The sequence below is a fragment of the Panthera leo genome, chromosome C1 (genome assembly GCF_018350215.1).
Source record: "Panthera leo isolate Ple1 chromosome C1, P.leo_Ple1_pat1.1, whole genome shotgun sequence".
In the NCBI taxonomy this organism is placed as follows: Eukaryota; Metazoa; Chordata; class Mammalia; order Carnivora; family Felidae; genus Panthera; species Panthera leo.
The window spans coordinates 49,903,230-49,923,888 of NC_056686.1; the positions used below are offsets into that span (position 1 = coordinate 49,903,230).

A 20,659-nucleotide genomic window follows, 5' to 3' on the forward strand; every position below is an offset into this window, starting at 1 on the left:
AAAATGGACTTATCCAGAAAAGAAATTGCAGATTGGCATCATAGCCTAGAATTATAACAGGGAAAAAAAATGCTTTTGGATTATGATGGAAGATAAAACATGCATATTTTCTTTTTTTTAATTAATTAGGAACACAAAAACTCAATTTAAGAATGCATAAAAAACTCATAACATTTTTCTCCATGCCTTCTTAGCCATGAACTTTTGGTTTTTTTTAAACTAGAATTCTATTAAAGAAGAAGCATGCAATAACAAGTTTCCTTTATTATTTATTTTTATATCTACAGTGAATCTTACATACATTCATTATACGAATGAGTATGAACCTGTTAACCAAGAATATAACAATAATCTATGATGGGGATGGAAATTTTGCAGTATAATAATTAATGTATGTTCAATGCTTTTTGGTTAGCAACACTCTGTACACAAATACGTTATCTTGTTCTGTCTTCCTAAGAGTCCTGGTTGGTCAGGATTTTATAGACAAGGAAGCTGAGATTAAAAAGTGCAGATTACGGGGGCTCCCAAGTGGCTCAGTCAGCTAAGCATCTGACTCTTGGTTTCGGCTCAGGTCACAATCTCTCAATTTCATGATTTTGAGCCCCACCCCTCCACCCCCCCTTGGACTCTGTGCTAGCACCATAGAGCATGCTTGGGATTCTCTCTCTCTCTCTCTCTCTCTCTCTCTCTCTCTCTCTTTCTGCCCCTCCCCCACTTGTGCTGCCTTGGTCTCTCTCAAAATAAATAAATCAACTTAAAAAAAAAGAAAAAGTGCATATTACTTTCCCAAGCTCATACTCCCATAGTCACCCGGACTGGACTCAAATGCAGGCCTTCCTATGCTCTTTCTACTATCTCATACATACTTCGTACAAATTACAGAGCAATATGACATGATTTCTAGTTGCTATTAAGCCACAACTGCCTGCTTATCTGAAATTAATCACAGCACAACAAAGTATTGAGCTTTTTACTCATGTGCCATGCACCTTAAAAGTATTTTTATATGTGTTGTCTTATTTTAATTTTCACAATAATCCTATGAAGTAAATACTTCTGTTACCCTAATTAAGGGTTTCTTAGCCAGGTATAGCGGCGTCATGATTCACGCCCAGCCACCTTGACCCTGTGGTTCATACGCTTGGCCATAGCATCCTATGGGGTATCTTTGCATTAGCCCAAAGCTTCTGTGTTTTTTTGCAGTGAAAACCCTATGGGAAAAATGTAGAAGAAGATGTTAGTTGGCCATTTATATTGCAGTATGAATTGGTCTCTGTTTCTGAGAGTAACTCTTGTTATCAGGGAAAGGAAGAGAGCAGAAGATTTGGAAGGAGATCAAACAAAAACAGCAAAAAGACGAAAAATAGGAGATGTTGATCAAGGCAGATTTCCATTATTCTCCACGACTCCCGAGAACTTGGACTGTTGATGAGTGCTTTGAAGAATTATTTTCTGAGTTACCACCCAAATAATGACCCCTCTCCTTTTCACCAACACTTTTCCTTAAAATGTATAACACACTGTTGTAATCAATAATTGGATTCAGAACAAGCTAGTGAATGATACGTCATATTTTCACAATTTTTAGGTGACATAAGGACTGTTTCCTCTTTCAGAGAAAAACCAATGGATAATTGCAAGAGAAAATGGGGGAAAAAATAAGTTAGTGGCTTCCTTTCACAAAACACTTTTTCATTAGTGACGCCTGAACTATTCCATTATTCTTTTCCTTTAAATTTTTTAAATTACATTCAATAAAATCTATTCTTTGCTGTAAACTTCCACAAGTTTTTATAATATCATAGATTCTTGCAACCAATTCTACAGATAGGATAGAGAACAATCCCAAAACTTCCTTCTTTTTCTTACCTACTTTTAATTTAATGTCTGAGGTTATTTAGTGCCAGGGAACTTGATTGCAATCCATTTCCACATTGGTATCATTTTTTGTTTTGTTTTGTTTTGTTTTGTTTTTCCACATTGGTTTTAATTTCTCTACCAGTTCTGCTGCTATCTCCATTACATTTCAATTTTTTATATTCTTCTGAATTAGAAAGAGACCTATATAATATGCAATATTTTAATATTTGACGATAGTGGCATTTCATATGAGAGGAAGGAGAGTATTATTCAATAAAGTTACCCAGACAACTGGGTAACTTGTCCAGGAAAAAAAAAAAAATTCCTTACACCAAAATAAATTCTAGCTGGAGGAAAAAACCAAACATACAAAGGTTAAGCCTTAAGTGCCACATGAAAATATAGAACAATTTTTAAAATAATATTGGAGGTGGGAAGGCCTTTCTAAATAACACACACAAATATAACCCAGAATCCATGAAAGGAAAGACTGATAAATTCTACTTTAAGAGTATCAAAAATTTATGCATGGAAAAAAATAACAAACAAAAAGACAAAAATGAAAGTGGGAAAAATATTTGCCACACATGTGACAGAGGGTTAAATTATATAAACACCAATAGTCCAATAGAAAGACCAAGAAACGGTATAAACATAGAGAAATGGAAAACATTTGAAAGATGGCTCATTCATGTAGCATAAGAACAATGCAAATTAAGACTTGGGTGGTATTTCTACCCGTCAGATCAGCAAAGATCAAAAAGTATCTTCCACAGTCTTGGCAAGTGTGTGGAAGATAGGCAGTCTTTTGCACTGTTAGAGGACTGTAAATTGGTTCAACCACTTCAGAAGACAATTAAATTTTTCATGTATATGAAAGTATATATGAGTCATACATATCTTTACATACATAAATGTTAAATGTAAGTGACATAGTTGGACATGAACACAGATGTATAAGTATTCATTGCAACATTGATTATAATAGAAGACTGGTAATAACCTAAATATCTACAAACATTATATACATTAGGAACACTTTAAAAACAAAGAGACAAATCTATATGAATTCATGGAATAATCTTGGGGTTGTGTTAAGTCAGCAAAGGAGAATGCTAAGAAGTGTGTACAGAATACTACCATAGAGGGAGGAGGTGTATATACACATTTGCTTGTGTGTTGAAAGATAGAAACTGGTTTGTCGTAGGATAGCTCTTTGGTACCTTATCCAAAGAGAATGATAATACTGAGTTTTAAATCCCCCTTTTATAGAAAATATGATTGTTTTTTTATTTTCAAAAATATTTGTCTAATCCAGAAATTTTTCTTTCCACCTTAATCACTACAGTGACCAAAACTCAGGGTGGGGAGGGGTATCCCATAAAAATCTTGGCTATTTTTATACATCTAGATTTTAGCTATATTAACCAGCACTTTGGGTATGATAGCAAAAAATGTGTGATCTTTCTGGTGAAGGGATTCTTTTTCCCTCACCTATAGCAAGGAGTTAAGTGTAAGGTTAGCATTTGCATTCTCCATTGCCATTATTTGGCCACTATTTCTGGTTTAGGAACCCATTGAATACAGATGGGCACATACTATCTTAAATCATAATTTTTCATAAATGCTTTTTGCAAAATATTCCTATTCTGTGTACAGTGTAATTTTACCATGTTTAAATATGCAAAGGAAAAATAACTGTTGGAAAGCAGGTGCTTTGATAGGTATTTTCATAAGCATTACCTAAGTTTCATTTGATTATGATTATAAATCTGCAAAATTGGGATTGTTAGTCCTCTTTTTAAAAAGAGGAAACTGAGATGAAGCTGGGCTTCAGACTCAGGTCTGTTGGACTCTGATGCTTTGTACTTACCCTACGCGGATATATCCCTTGTTTAGAGATAAAATACTGTACCTACATCTGTCCTCTGAAAACCCTAAGACACTCCATAAGGAACTTTTATATTATTACAAGAATAACAGACTCTTGCATACACTGAATTGGTGAAAAGTCGAGGAACAAGAGTGGAGTAAGAGATGGACGTTGTCAAGAAAGAGTGACCAGAGAGAACAGGCAATAGGTCATTCCCTTCATTTAGGTTTTCATAACCCGTTCAAGTCTTGCTTTTGCCTCAGCTTTTTACTTTTTCAGATGACAGAAATGACAAATGAGTTTTAAGATACTCTTCAGAAAATTAATATATATGGTAGCATATAAATAAAAATAAAATTATATTCTCCTATAATCAACTACTATTAACATTTTGGTGCATTTTCTCCTTAATGCATGTTGATATGTGTATTTGTATGTAGATATACACACACATACATAAGATGATTGCTACCATGCTGAATATAATATTCTGTATGCTATTTTCTTAATTAGTATTTTACACCTTTTCTTATTTCATAAAAAAATTAGAAAATGTGATTTTAAACAATTTGTACTTATTCCTCTGCTCTAGAACATTAACTTTTGTCCCAATCTATGAAATAGGTTCCTGCATATTTTTGAAAATACGTTTTGTCCCCAACTTTAATAATTTCATTAGGATAGATTGCTAGAATTGGAATTACTAGTACCAACAGTGTGACTATTCATTTTGGTATACATCACCAATCAGCTGGGTTGTGCCGATTTATAAGTTACTTATGAGTCTGATCATAACATTAACCCTTGATTGGATTTTTTATTTTAAGTGTTAGAAGGCAGATGTCTCAGAGTGTAATACCCTTAATCAGATATTGGAATCAATAGTCCCCGATTGGATGCCTTTGGCATTTTTCTTCAATCCTTTTAATATTAAGTATAATGGAATTTGGGAGATTTCCCATCTTGCTGGCTAAGCCTGTCTTAGGGATTACTTTCTGAATGGCTTCTGTAGAAAATGTAACCCATTAGATATACGCAGAGGGATGACACCTTAAAGGGCCATGCCTATGTGAGTAAATGATATTTATCATGCTGGAGTCTTTATATGTAGGAGCTGAGAGAGGTTAATTGGCTTGCCAAGATCACATTTCAAGTAAGAGATTGAATGGATTCAATCCAGGATTTTCTGGTTCTAAAATTCATTTTCTACCTACCTTGCACTGCTGTAAAAACAAAAGTGTTACTTGGGTTTTCAGGTTCTGTTTATGTTTATTTAAGATTAAAAATTACTGGACATTTTTAAAAAATCATTTGCAATGCCGTTCTTCAGAGATAACCGCTTTCTGTGCTTATCTCCCAGTCATTTTCTGTGCATATTTTAAACATAATTGATCATGATATATGTGTGTGTGCATATGTGTGTCTATATGTATACATATACCATTTGGTAAACTGGTTTTATTCATTTTATCTCCTATTATAAACATGTCATGATGCCATTATTATTTTAAAATGTGTTTAATGACTGCAAAATACTTCAACATATGAGTGAAGCACTAACATATAAGGTGGTTCCAATTTGTTCCTCTTTATAAGTAATACTGTAATGAACATCTTTATCTGTACCTTTAAGTATTTTTTGAGGATAAATTCCCAGAAGTAGGTTTCCAGAGTTACACTGCCTTTGGAGAGGCTGCAGAAGCCTTTCAAAAGGGAGCAATCCAATATATTGATCTAAGTTTCTTTTTTTAGTAAACCCCAGTTGAATCCAGTTTATTCCCTATGGCTATTTAATATAACTTTCACCTGTGCCTCCTCATGTACATTGTTGCTTCAGATCAATATATATGTTCTATCAATTGGACAGCACACAGCGTATACATAAAAATAAATGACAGTTTTCGAATTTAGATTAGCCACCAGAAGTAAATTTAAAGTAACTGAAACAAGTCTGTATTCGTATCCTTTACAGCTATTATGAAAAACAGTGTTCTAGGCAGTTTAAATAGACTGCATATAAGAAATAGTATAAAGTGCCTGCTTATGACACAGATTTGGGTAGCAGAAGGTCAAAGCGTCTCCGGTTTACGTGTTCTGATCCCCTTCTGTCTGTGTGAACACATGAATGGTCTTATACCTTCCTTTCTGCATATTTTACCCCAAATCATGATGTAGCTAGAGCCCCTGCCTCCCTGTGAGGAGCCTTAATACAAATAGAAATGCCAGCAGAGCAAAACCATCTGGCTAAATTGCTTCTTCTCAAGATTTTTGTGAACTACTGGCACATTAGACATGTCATGCAAATTGTTCCCATACATGTTAAGTAATGCTAATATATTAAAGTTCGAATTCATTAGCTTTTCAGGAACAAAGATTATGGGTGTGTTGTTCTGTAATAATTTACTAGCAATAAGTAGGTTTTAATTTCATGCCCTGAGGGCTGTGTCTTTTTTGTTGTTGTTGGTAACTTGTTTGTGCAGACAAAAGATTTACAGAGATAATAGAAGGAGGTAACTGCACAGATGTGATCAAAATACTGGAAATTCATGGGGCGCCTGGGTGGCGCAGTCGGTTAAGCGTCCGACTTCAGCCAGGTCACGATCTCACGGTCCGTGAGTTCGAGCCCCGCGTCAGGCTCTGGGCTGATGGCTCAGAGCCTGGAGCCTGTTTCCGATTCTGTGTCTCCCTCTCTCTCTGTCCCTCCCCCGTTCATGCTCTGTCTCTCTCTGTCCCAAAAATAAATAAACGTTGAAAAAAAAAATTCAAAATACTGGAAATTCAGTGTGGTTATCTTCTAGATTCCAAACATCTGGATGACAACTACAATATCCAGCCAATCATGTGGGAATTTCTAAATCTCTGAATACTGGATCATGTGTAGGAAAAGCTGTATGTGTTTCCTGGGCTATACAATGATATGAATAATGCTAACCCAGGCCCTATAAAGTTGTCGATACCAATAGATTTCTTTAAAGGAAAAACACTCCAATATCCTCCAACATTTCTTTGTGACCTTGCAAGAAATAGTGCTGTTCAAGTTCCTCATTTGAGTTAACTCATTTGAGTTAAACTGTAATGGGTTTCATTTAGAAATTAGCCAATCTATTTCCTGATAGTTACTGCATTTTTTTTTTTTTTTTAAGAAATGAAAGTTTTCTCACGGGGCTTCTCATTTTTTTTTAATAATGTAATAGTGCAGTTAAGATTCTAGAAACTATTTCAATTAGGTGCTTAATCATCTCACTGTTTCAAGTTTGCCACTGAACGCTGTCTCATGCACTTTTTCTTCACTGTCAGGTGACACTGATAAACATTTAATAAAATTGCAACTTGAATACACAGGGATCTGTTCAAGTCTGCATTCCTGAACTTGCTTTGATTACCTCTGTCCAATAACTAGCACATTCCTGGGCAGGTGGTAGAATCACATTAAAGTCTATGAAATTGAATTTTTGACTAGGTATTTTTTGGAGGGAAATCCCCATATGTGAGTATGTCTGAGTTTCTGAAAACGAGGGAACATGTGACGTGCCTATTAATACTTGAGATATGAAGGGAAAAGTTTAGAGTGTGGGGAGGTCAAGCGATCTTAGTGGTGTTCAGAATGGGAAGTTGATAACTTTGTTCATTTTATGAATTATTTATTCTTCTTCTTAAAAGAAAAACAATTTCAATGGACTTTTTCCCCTCCGTTTTCAAATAGTTCAGGTTTCTGATTCTTAACATGTTACCTTCCTGAGCTAAATGGCAAAACGTGGTTTGCACCGTCCTGTCTTTTCTCCTTTCCCTCCGTGATTGATCCTCGGATTCCTGCCTCCAGTTCCTGCTTCCACGCCTCTGCCCATGCTGCTTCCTGTGGGACCCTCTCCCCCCATCCATCTGAACCTGTCAGCCAACGCCATCTTTTACAGCATGTCGCAAAAGCCATCCGTATTTCCTCTGCCCAGCTTTTCCTGTTCTCCTGCCAGGTGTCCCTTTTCTGTCCTTTAACATCTCACCGAGTTTTATTTGTATCACCTTTAATACCATATTTTCGTTTTCTACACTCCTCTCTCACCACTAGACGCTAGCATTCTCAGATAGCACTGTGTCTTGCTCACCTTTGGCTTTCCCATAGTGCTCAGTACAGAGCCTGGCACAGAGCAGGTGTTCATGAGAGACAGACAGAGAGACAGAGAGACAGATGGAGAGAGAGAATGAATATGAATATTTAAATATATTAAAATATCTCTCTTTGAGGCACTCTAGAGGTTAGACTTGGTAGAGTTTAAGGGAATGAAAAAGGGGATGTTCACTCCATCTGTAGAGTTGGAGTCTGATGAAACACAACCCAGATCTCTCTGCAAACTCCGTGTCAGTTTGTAGGCCAGGCTACCAAGGTTTAGGGGACTTCATTGCTTCCTGTGTGTGGAAGCAAATACAGAGCCTCAAAGCTCACCAGGTCTCTTACATTTTCTTTTCTGCCAACGTGCCTCACTGTGTCACTTCCCCCTAGTCAGGGCAGGGGGGCTGGCCATCGCTCCCCTCAGGCAGTTCAGCTAGAGGGGAATCAGCCCCTCAGCCTCCCTGTGGGCACTCCCTGTGGGCACTCCCTCCCTGTGGGAGTCCTGATGGGGCTTCAACCAAAAGGCAGCTCTCCCTTTACACTCACTCCCCGCAAAGACATCTGTCTAAATGTTCTCCCTTTCGCCCTTTCAGTGATTACACATATTTTAGTGGTTGCTAAATTTGAACTAGACCTTGATTCTGTCTGCCTCCTTTTAATTTTCTAGTTTGTCAGATTTGGGTGATTTTAATGATACAGTTTTTAACTTAAGGAAATGTCAACTGACAATGGTACAAATATTTTAATATCTTTTTCTTCGGTCATATTTTTTTCCCCAAAAACAAGGAAGGCTCCAAGCATCTTTGTTCAAGACAGTTTGACCACCTTGTTAACACCGTGGTCAGATTTGATTTTATAGGTGAAGGCCATTGCAGACTCAAAATGGATTTATGTGGAAATATCATGATTTCTTTATCCGGACACATCTCTTACATCTTCTTATTGAGAAAAAGAAACAAAACAAAACAAAGCCTTACACCTTGGGAACAATAAACGTAGGAATTCTTTTAGGCTTGCAGGCAGTCAGTTACATCATTTCTGAAGACAGAAAGGCTAAGTTCTCCCAGGGAACACCTACCTGCACAGTGGTAAAGAGCAGATTGAAAGGGCAATCTCTGCCACTGTCCTGCCCACTGCCTCATGCCCGCCTCATAGTCCCCGCTAGAGATAGATTCTGGCATCCTCAAGAGGCCTTGTGAAAGTATTACTTATAAAGAATGAACAGTTCTTGAGCCATCCTTCCAACTGACCATACTGAGACAGGATTTGCACTAAGTGAAGGACTATATAATTAGCAACGTGTATGGTAAGTGGGTAACACAGAAGAATGGGATTTTCTGGATATGGGATCAAATTCTGGTCTAGGATTTTGATACTTATCACTATGGCTAAGGCCAAAGTAAGACTATTGGATAATGGGAAGAAATACAGTAGAAAGAGGAAAAATATGATCTTATTAGTGCCAATAAAATGGTGAAAGTTTCTAATAGGAATATTCATCCATAACATTAGGAAAATAGTCCATGATGATACTGCTCATGTGGGTAAGAAGACTTGCTTAAAAAAAACAAAGCAAAAACAACAACAACAAACAAAGCTTCTGCTTCAGAAGCAAATAATCAATAATTTGATTTCTAATAGTCATCTTTGCCATGAGGACTTTTACAATGAGATTATATAAGCAAATTGATTTCCCTATTGACTTTATCAGAAAATTGTCAAATGCCCCTGAATCATCCCTCCAGAATCCTCAAAAAAATGCCTATAATAATCTTCCCAGAAAATTATTTTCTGGATTCCATGATTTCCTGAAGCTCTTTCTGCAGCATTTGATTATTGCTGCTGTAAATAACGCCAGAATTATAATTAAGAAAGATATGAATGTGATATAATAGCATAATAAATACAGTTGTATATAATTAATTACCACATTGCCCCCTTTACTTGATTTTATATTCATGTTGAAAGCTCTTAACTATGCATGTATAATTGATTTGCTATGGTATATGTGGTTGTTTTAATAAAAAGTTGCAATTGAGGTTTTTATTAAATAGTATAACACCCTTATTCCACTTTTTCTTTGGAAAAAATCAAATTTAACTAATGTCACCTCATTTCTGGAACTACATCCTGTTGTAGGTGAACACGCTGGCTATTGTAACTACCATAATGGAAGATGAGTCAGACTTTCTTTCTTCCTTCCCTTGTTTTCCCTGTGTCCTTGAGTTTTCCCAGAAGCTACATTTCTATAGAATAAATTTCCCTGGGCACCATTTCTTCCATTTGATGACTTGGGTACTCAGAGATTCCCAGGTTTTTGTAGTTGTAATATCCTTTTTTTTCCCTTTTCTTTTCTTCTCTTTTCTTTTCTTTTCCTTCTCTTTTTTTTTTTTTTTAATGCTAACACACTACCACCTCTCTCACTGTTGCCCTTGTTTTAAAGACCAGACTAAACTTTGAAACAGTTTTAGGATGCCTATGAAAGCATTAAAGGCCTTCTGGGATATTTTGAAATTGAGAATTCAAAGTTGGTCTCTATGCCTGAAGAAGAAAGAATAGCCAGTTGTTAGCAGTTTTGAGTGGCTAAATTATTTGTATGCTAAACCTTCCAAATGGCACCATTTAGGTCTGGCAAACAATAGAGAATGGAATGGAGTGCAAGCCTTTCCGGGTTTAGTAAAAGCAAGCAAACAAACAAACAAACAAAACATGAATCCTGGGATCAGTCAGCGTGCTTGTTTCTGAAGTCACCAGTGCGGCAAAAGCATCGTAGGAAATCCTGTGGTGTGTCTGTTGTGACCAGTGCAGACCTGCACACACAGTTCTCTAGGATTCAGATCTCTGCATCTGTCATCGATCACTTAGTCTCGTACCTTTTGCATACTCCTCATACCTTTATTGTTCCTTCTCACCCTCCCATTCTATTCACGTGTGGAGGAACACTCCCCCCGCCCCCCTCCCCCACCAACCACTGAGAGGTTTGACAGGTTATTTCATCTACTAGCTTCCTCCTTATCTCTCCCACATCCTCTTTATGCCCTAGGAGCAGGTAAATTCACTACCAGGTAATTATAGTCCATCATTTTCAATAATAATTTTCTATGGAAACTTCTTAAACCATCTCGAAGCAAAGCAATAGGCTGAATAAAGCAATTAACAAAAATTCTTTTACTGAACTTTTAAAAACTTAAATTTCTGCCATACCAGTGAGTGAGAGGTACATACAGAAAGGCTACATCGACAGGTATTTTTCCATTGTGTTCAATTTAGTCTAACGTTGGATGGGCTGGGAAGGAAATCAGCAGATTCACGTGACTAGACAGTATAACACATCATACATCTAGATTGTTTTATATAAAGCTATTACCGGACAAATCCTTCTAAAACAAATACTACAACAAAACTTTCTTATTATTAGACATTAGAGGATCCTCATGTCCATCCACTGTTCCATGCTGGTTTAACACAGCCACACCATGTGACCATCACAGATCGGTGGGGGTGACTTAGCTCTTACCAAAGATGACCAACAGGACTTGGGCCAAACTGGTGGAAATTTTATCTTTAGATATCTTTTGTGCTTCACAAAAGAAACAAGAAGTCCGAGTGGCTTTCTGTAAAACAGAAAATCAAAAACAAAGCAGATGATGCCAAAAAGGAAAAAAGAAATCTGGCAAAGGGATTTGGTATGATTCCCTCAGTTATCTGTGCTTTTTCAAAATTGAAGACCCTTTTCATCTTTTAGATGGTGTGTGTCTAGAGTTAGTTCAAAAAATTTGGCCCCTTTTACAAGCATTGTTAACAGATTTGAAATGAAGCAAGAGTCTATCTAAAAGTTCTAGTACAAAGAAAGAATGCGAATAAATATCGGGAGTTTGTGATAGAGAAGGGTATTGCAGGACACCAAAGGACCAAATGCACATTTGGATTTATAAGCCAACAAAACACCAAAGCCGCTGAGTTTTTTTTCTCACTAAACTAGAGTGAAGCTCTCAAATATAAATGTAAAACCCAAAATATATATACAGTTCTGTATATATAAAAACCAACAACAAAACTTTACTGTGAAAGGATAGGAAACTGAAGTGTGGTTCCAGGGTGATAGCTTGGTTTACACAGGATCTTGATAGTTTGTACCTTTAACAGAAAGGTTCTAGGCTCGGAAGACTAGATGTTAATGTTTTTTAAATATTTATTTATATTTGAGAGGGGGGAGAGGGGGGAGGGCAGAGAGAGAGGGAGACACAGAATCCAAAGCAGGTTCCAGGCTCTGAGCTGTCAACATAGAGCCCAACGCAGGGCTCAAACCCACAAGCTGTGAGATCATGACCTGAGCTGAAGTCGGACACTTAACCGACTGAGCTACCCAGGCACCCCCAAATATTAATATTTTAAGCACATTTCGTGCATCATAGAGATTCTAGACACTCTCCTGGGACCTATAAAGACAGCTGGTTCTAAATGGTTTTCCACCAACTTTCTGGAGAACCCATTAACTTCTTCTATAAAGACTCCTCTTCAGTATTTAGCTATAGAGGCACAGGAATGTCTCATGATTTTGGGGAATGCAATAGTGTGAAAAGCAAGGTTGTAAAATGAACTGCTTTCCTCCCCCTTTCTACCTAATTTCTCTCTCCCTGTGCTGTAAGGACTAGGATATCTCTTTCTGATTCCTGAGCTCATGTTTAACTCAGAAAGTATAGTTTGCAAAAATGTCCTGCATGTTCTAATTTGTATGATGGAAGGAGAAAAGAACTCATCTGAGCACCAATTTGACATCGTTTTACTCCAACAGTCTTTAGAAGCCAACACCCCTTCCCTTTTATGACTGTCTCAAATGCCCTTGCTAGCCAGATCCCTTTTGCTAGCTACAGTGTTTGCACATTTCCTTGTTAATCAGCTGCGTAGGCTCAGAGACTGTGTGTTTTGGTGTTGTTTGTGTGTGCAATCTCGTGCTGCTTCCTGAACGCATGTGTCCCTTCCCTTCACAGCCTACTCGACACCCAGCACCTCCCCCGCAAACCGATTCGTCAGTGTTGGACCACGGGATCCAAGCTTTGTAAATATCCCTCAACAGACACAGGTGGGCCGCTCTCATCTTTTCTGTATGTGGTGCAGCTTGTTTTATTCATCAGGTGCATTGTAATTCGTCTTTTGGCACAACAGGCTGCATTTCCCAGCCCCTGTTTGGTCCCCTTTCCTCCTGACCCCAACCTTCCTGGCCCTACAGCCACATTTCCCTGTGTTCTCAGAAATCGTGGAAAACGCTGTCTGCGATTTTTCGTTTCTCGTATCGAGAGGGTAGAAGAGGAAGGCTTCTGTGCCAGAACTCCTTTTGCGGTGGCGAGAAAGGTTTCTCGGTGCTAGATAGCGTGTGTTTCCTTGTCTAGGAATTCTGGTCTCTCTACATGCAAGCAGATGGAAGTATACCTCTACCCGGAAAAGTCCACTCTGGTTGCTGTTAAAATCAGAGTGCATCCAGGGAATGGGGGAACCAGCCACTCTTCTGTATTCACTATAGGGTCCCCAGGAACCTGGCAAACTGTCTGAAAAAAGAAAAGAAAAGAAAGGGTTTCTGAGTCCTATTAAGTTGCTGGTGTTGGTGCAGAAATAGGTGATATTTGTTACTGGTTACGCTGGCCACTAGAGAGCAAGGTGCAGCGGGGTGGGAGGGGACATATGCGACTATAATGTCATATTTTGAGGTAGGTGATTGAGAAAAGAGTGTACGACGACATCTAGAGCTTGTTTTTCAGTAGACAGTTGTGTTTTGTCCTAGTATAGGTCAAGGAGAAGAAATCCCTTTTAGAAGTTTTGAAATGGCTGCTGTTCATTAAGAAACAGTGAGAGACTTTTGGAGTTCAAAGGTAGTAGATGTAGAGATATTTGAAGTTTGTGAAATAGAATTAGATTAAAGTTTGGAAAGGAACTACTCTCTGATTTCCTAATTAGAATGGAACTATATACTATCATAATTGACATAAAGTATCTTCTTTGTGAGGTTCTCAGCATGTTGTTTGAAAAAATTCCCTGGGATATTTTGTGCATATGCCTGGGTGTGTAATCTCCAGATGCCAAATTTGTAACTACTCATCTTTGTTTATAAGAATATGACCAGATACTTATCAACGGGATAGATTTGCCTTCCTGGGTCCATTTGCTCACTCTGTAAAGAATTTTAGTTTATTGCTGTGTCGACAGTGCAGGTGAAACTACATTGCATCTGAAGCCTTCCTTACGCCAAAGCGGGGTCACAGAAAGTACAGCCTCAGAGGAGGCAGCTGGGAGGGGAAGGGGAGCAAAAAGGGGAGGCAGCAGGTTAACTCTTGAATTTCCCACTTCTGCTGTTCCTCCTGAAGCGGGCATATCCTTGGCTTCTGGGATTAACATCTACTCTGGACCTGCCATAAAATTGTTCCGGTTTATTGCTTATTTTCCTATACCTTCAAATGCTTAACTGGTGAATTGGAAGTTGAATAATTACCTCAGATGCATTAAAATTTGATTTTGTACTTTTGGCTCATGTGTTCAAGTTCAGTGGGAGGGGGGAACCGGGGACAGTGGCTCTATATTGAATGATTGCTTTTCTTGAAGCCCCAGAGTGCTTGGGTTACTTCATTAAGAACCTCAAATATGCAGTTTGGAAATGTCCTGTTTGTACTTTACATAGTATTTTTTTATACAATCTATGATTCATAGCACTGAAATGGTACCCTGTGTTCCTTTCAATTTGTTTCTCTATAATCAAAACGTGTTATATTCCAAAAGGCTTTGTTTCACAAATGCCTTATTTAACCCAGAAACTGAGTCTTCATGATGTTGACCACAAAAATTCAATTCTTAAAAATCCAGATTCTCCACGCATCTGGATGAATGATGTCATTTAGACCCAATTTTGGCATCTGGAACTGAATTTTTTTTGGTGTCTCTTAAATATTTGGCATCATAGGGACAACAGCTTAAATGTTTCTTACCACAGTTACACCTGCCACATTCATCTTGAAGAAAACCATCCCAATTGTCTTATGAGAAACTGTACTAATGGAGTTGTCATTTAAAAAAAATGTGTGTGTATATATCCTAAGGTAAAAATGATATGCTCAAAATCTTTTTTTAATTTTTATTTATTTATTTATTTTGAGGGAGAGAGAGAGAGAGAGAGAGAGAGAGAGAGAGAGAAAGCAGAGGAGGGGCAGAGAGAGAGGGAGAAAGAATCCCAAACAGGTTCCTAGCTGTCAATGCAGAACCCAGCCCGATGCAGAGCTCAAACTCACAAACTGTGAGATCGTGATCTGAGCCAAAACCAAGAGTCGCTTGGTTTAACTGAGCCACCCAGGTGCCCCATGCTCAAAATCTTTTAATTTTAAGGAGTATATGTTAACTCTTTAAAAAAAAAAAAAGGAACTACTTTCCGGAACCATTTAAAGTGTTAGACATGTATAGATGTAGATAAAAATGGTCATATTCTTAAAAAATAATCTCCTTTTTGAGAAGACATTAGTTCAGAAGTGAGTCTGGTTTTTCTTTTTTTACAGGAATTTTTTAAGACCTAATTTGAACATGGCCTGCAGATTAGTAATTTTCTACACGAGCTTGCTTTTTTTTCTACCTTTGATGCTTTTGTTGATGAGGCATGAAATGTGTATTAACTGAATTATAGAAAAGTTTTCTGGAGAGACGACATTTTGCTTTCTACCTTTAGAGAAGTAAAATTGAAGGGTCAGCCAAACAGGTACTTGAGCTTTACAAATGCAGAAGAGGTACACAAATGCATGAACAAACGCAAGGTCAAATGTTGTCCCTTTCTCCAAAAGACCAGTTCCCAGTGGAAATCTCTTCAACATAACTGAAGCATTGACTTATAGGAGACAGATTAGATATGGTCTCTGTTGTTTTGTAGCAGATAGAACTTGAACGACTGTGTAGGCCTTTTAAATAGGCAGCTTTCAGTTTATAAAGAAAGTAAGAACTTTATTTATAAAAAGTACTCTTGGGGCACTTGGGTGGCTCAGTCGGTTAAGCGTCCAACTCTTGGTTTTGGCTGAGGTCATGATCTTGCCGTTCGTGAGTTTAAGCCCCACATCAGACTCTGTGCTGACCATGCAGAGCCTGCTTGCGATTCTCTCTCCCTCTCTTTCTCTGCCCCTCCCCAGCTCTCTCTCTCTTTCTCTCTCAAAATAAATCTTAAAAAACCAACAAAAACTTTTAAAAAAGTATTCTTTAATTATATAGAGCTTCTATTCATTGAGCATTTTCTGTGTACTAAGTACCTTAGGTACATTTCCCAACTAATCTTTGCAGCCACCCCAATAGGGTAGCTATAATTATCTCCACTCTATATGTGGAAACTGAGACCTAAAGAGATTATTCATTTTCCCATGGCCATAAGCAGTGAGAAGTGGAGGAAGAATTTGTACCCAGTTTGCTGACTGCAAGGCCTGTTTTCTCTAACCATTGTGCTTCACGAAGGCCTCACATGCTGGTGAGCCACACTGACTGATGCTCAGCTCTGGAATACTATGAGCATGCTCCCTGCTTTTAAATCTGAGACCGTATTAAAATCTAATCACCAGTATATATCCAAGAGATGGAAAGCAAGGTCTTGAAGAGGTATTGGTACGCCCATGTACTTGGCATTATTCACAATAGACAAAAGGTGGAAGCAACCCGGGTCTCCATGCACAGACACATAGGATAAACAAAATATGGCATATACATTTTGTTGTGCATACACCATTTTAATGTGGTATAGTGCATATGATCTGGCCTTAAAAATGAAGGAAATTCTGCAGTATGCTACACGGATGAACCTTGATGATGTCATGCTAAGTGAAAGATGCCAGTCCTGAAAGGACAAATACTGTATGATCCCATGTATGTGAGGTTCCTGAAGGAGTCAGACTCATAGAGAAAGTAGCAGGGTGGCTGCGGGATGGGAGGATGGCGGGATGGAGAGTCATTGTTTAAAGGGTGTGGAGTTTCCATTTTGCAAGATGAAAAGAGTTCTGGAGATGGTTGGTGGTGATGACTGCACAGCAGCGTGACCGTACTGAATAACACTAAACTGTCCACTTAAAATTGGTTTAAGACAGTCCAGTTTATGTTATATGTGTTTCACCACAACTTTTAAAATGTAATCGTTCGATAAACTCCGATGGCCCTTTCACCTCTGAAGAGCGTGAAATTCTGTAAAGCAAATAGGAAAAGTAGGCAGTTTATCAACAAAATCCACAGTAATTGTGTGCTGACCTCTCTCAAAGTACCGATTCTCATGCCCAGCACATAGTGGGTAGTCAGCATACATTGCTTGAATCTAAATGATTCATAAGAAAGTTTAAAAATAATGACTTTCTCTCATTACAGTCATGATGCATGTTAATTGTGGAAAATACAGATGGGAAAAATAATAAAAATCACTTGTAGTCCTACTGTTAACATTTCCATATAAATCCATCCGGACTGTTTCTATGCATACAAGTATATTGCAAAAATGAGATCATATTACATACCCCGTTTGATAACTTGCTGTTTCTTCCCTTTAACAATATATTATGGCCTTCTTTCCATGTAAATTGGAAAAATTGAATATTGGCTTTTATTGCACCAATTCATCATCTGTAATGATTGGTAGGGAAAGATAACGTGGATAATTGAAAGCCATTTTTTCTCCTCCTTCCCTTCCAGTCTGTTTTTTTTTTTTTCCTCCAGTGAATTCCTCCCTTCACTGAGATGGAATCGCCTTCTTTTTAGCCTTGCCTTGAGCTAGTTTTCTTTCAAACCATCTTGCAATTGCGTTGTACATTTCACCGCAGCTCGTGGCTGTGTTTGAACATTCCTGCCAAGTTATCTGTCCCATTCTTCTGCCTCACTTGCCTGCTACCTCTGCTACTATCATTATTTGACTCGTATCCCTCTGCATCCCCCACTTCATAACTCATTAAAATAGGGGGTGTCCATCTCCCTACAGCTTTCAGAACATCCGTCTGTTTTGAGACACCATGACCGCTTGGTCCCACCCCAAATCTCTTATTTTTCAAATTTGTCCTAGGATCAGTTGATATTAATGTATAGAGAAGTCTCTGGGGCATAGAGTTTTTACTTCACTTTGGACACTATTAATGTCCCCTGCACGCCCACTGAATGATATAATATAATAGAGAACATGCTCTCATCTCAAATAGCAGAAAGCCAATGGCCATTTCAATTGCATCTCATAATTTAATCTGATCCCTGAAAACGAGAGCCATTAAGAGGATGCATTTATTTAGAGGAAAAAGTTAATATTTCATCATCAGGTAATAAATAGAAATACCAATTCCCATACAGAAGGACTGAGCAAAGAACTCATTTTGATTCAGGTTCTAGTTTAATCAGAATGTTCAAATAAAATGCTTAACCTGCAGAACTCCAATGAGAACTAATTCTTTAAGATGAAAAATGAGTGCAAACAATATTAAAAACAGGCATTTCTTCCCTGCCACCCAAATCTATCACTGTTCTGCATCAACAGAATTGTGGTATCTGAAATGCTATTTAAAACCAAATTACCATTTGGGTTATTAGAAGAATCGCTTGGCATGGCATGGGCCTGATTTGTTGACAAAAAGGCACAGGTGCTGTAACCTTTGCTTAATAAATCATTTAGCTGCTCGGCCTGCGAGCAGTGTGACTTCACTGCCTTTGCTTCATGAAATTTATAAACGTAGGCACAAGCCACACACTTCACTGTGCTGGAAACCACCTGATCTAGAGAGGTCCCTGCATGGCTAAATTATGGGCATGTCACCCATTGTCTGCCTCTGGTGGGGATGCATAAGGAACGTGGGGAGGCAGCGAATATGGAGAGCGTTTCCATCTGTTGACATTCTGTGTCATATTCCTGAAGTTCTGCTTGAGAGACAAAAGCATAGGCAATCCACAAAACTCTTCATAAGTTCCTTTCTTTGCTTACTCACCATTTCTTATAGTATTCCCAACACCTACAGAATGTAGGATGTAACAATTCTCCTCAAGTTGTTCAGAGACTAGTAGAAGACACAGATGTTTAAAAAAACAATAATAGTGGGGTGCCTGGGTGGCTCAGTCGGTTGAGCGTCCGACTTCAGCTCAGGTCATAATATCACGGTTTGTGAGGTCGAACCCCACATAGGGCTCATTGCTGTCAGTGCACAGCCTGCTTCAGATCCTCTGTCTCCCTCTCTCTCTGCACCCCCCCCCCTCAAAAATGAATAGACATTTAAAATAATAATAATAGTAATGACAACAACAACATTAATAATGCAGCGTGATGCCAGTTACAATAGGACTTGCCTAATTTGCCTAAGAGGCTTTGAGACCATAGTATAAGAACTGTTCAAAGAGTGGAAGGGGGCAGAAAGGCTAAACCATTTTTCTATCCATATCTAATTTTGATGTGATGATATGATTCTGGTTTTCATGTAATTCACCCTTTTTTTTACCCCCCTACCTTTAATTTTTGCCCATTTATGCTATGCATGAGCTGGTAGATAAGGCTTTATTTCACCCCTCCTAGGAAGAGCAACATGTTTATTGAGTTCTGTCTTCTCTGGACCAACCAGATACGCAGTCATGTCCTGTAGCTCCTTCACCCTTCATTTCTAAGAAACTCCCCCTCCTTGTGTAATGCCCTTGCCCAGGGCACCAAGGTCACCTGAGATTACACTCAAGTTAGCTGAAGCCTTTTCTGCCTCCTCCCCAACCTGCCCCGTGCTTTCTGCCTGTAGGAGGTTGGGTACCCACAGAAGTTCAGGGAGCAGCCAGAGAGCTGCAAAGGCAGGAAACTAAGATTTCTTAGAGGCAAAAAAAAAAAAAAAAAAAAAAAAAAAAAGTAGCTTCCCCTTTCTAGTTAGAATTGAATTTGAGCATTTCAGTTACAAGCCCATACAATGACAGACAAAATTTCATTTCCTTCTGATTTTGGACGAAGTTAAGAAGACTTATTGGTCAAATCAGTACTGTGTCTTAAGTACCCACATGTGCCAGGTTCTGTGCCTGAACTTGCTACCGGACTCAGAGTCGTCTGAGATTGGTGCTGTTATCCCCATTTTACAGATGAGGAAACTGGCGTTTCAGAAGAGTACCTTCGTCCCAGGCCATTGAGGTAGCCAGGATTTGAACCGGTTTGTCTCTCAAACTTCTCTTTCCCAAATGCCATCTGCATGGTTAATTACTATTAGTGAAAAGTTATTGACCATTTTCTCTTTAAGATGGCCTAAGATTGACTCATCCTTTTACATCAAGGAATCAGAAGCCTAGGAATTATGTCCTGTGGGATAGGACCGATGCCTCACTTGGTCTTTCTGAAGACCAGTTTCCTATTAGTTCATGCATCTGTAAAATAAGACTAGGCTCATTCTATCATACTGTCTGGGAAAAAGACCTTTACTAATGATGTTGGTCCACATCTGTGAGAACAGCTAGATTCTGCCCAGAGACCAGATAGCAGAGCAGCTGAGATTGTGGGCTTCCTTTTCAGAACTTGGGTAGAACTTTATTCCTTCAGTTAGAAGCAGTATGTTTTCATTTTTTGGTTATTTTTTTTTCTTTTTTCTTGGTAATTCAATTTTTTCTAGTCTGGTTTATTAACTGTAGAATGATGATTATATGATCTCTAATGGTTGTTTTAAGTCTTAGTTCTGTTGGTGTAGAGAAAGTAAATGCTTGATTCCAACTAAGCATTCAACAAATGATAGCTTTTATTGTTTGGTTGATAACTAAATTCATATTTATATATTTTTTTAACGTTCATTTTTGAGAGAGAGACGGAGACAGAGCGTGAGTGGGGGAGAGGCAGAGAG

The 20,659-nt window shown here is 38.2% G+C and overlaps 1 protein-coding gene across 13 annotated transcripts in view; it reads left to right on the top strand.

The window, feature by feature from the left end:
- Positions 1-20,659, top strand: part of NFIA (nuclear factor I A) — a 372,067-nt gene that overhangs the window by 324,648 nt on the left and 26,760 nt on the right. For 9 of the 13 annotated variants that reach the window (XM_042951893.1, XM_042951888.1, XM_042951889.1 and 6 more), the window contains one exon: positions 12,833-12,924. The exons of 2 other annotated variants lie outside the window; for them this stretch is intronic. In XM_042951893.1, coding sequence (XP_042807827.1) covers positions 12,833-12,924 — 92 coding nt within the window. Of the gene's footprint in view, positions 1-12,832; positions 12,925-14,820; positions 14,882-15,376; positions 15,454-20,659 lie in introns of those variants that run through there. 2 more of the 13 variants (XM_042951896.1, XM_042951892.1) reach the window with 2 other exon arrangements.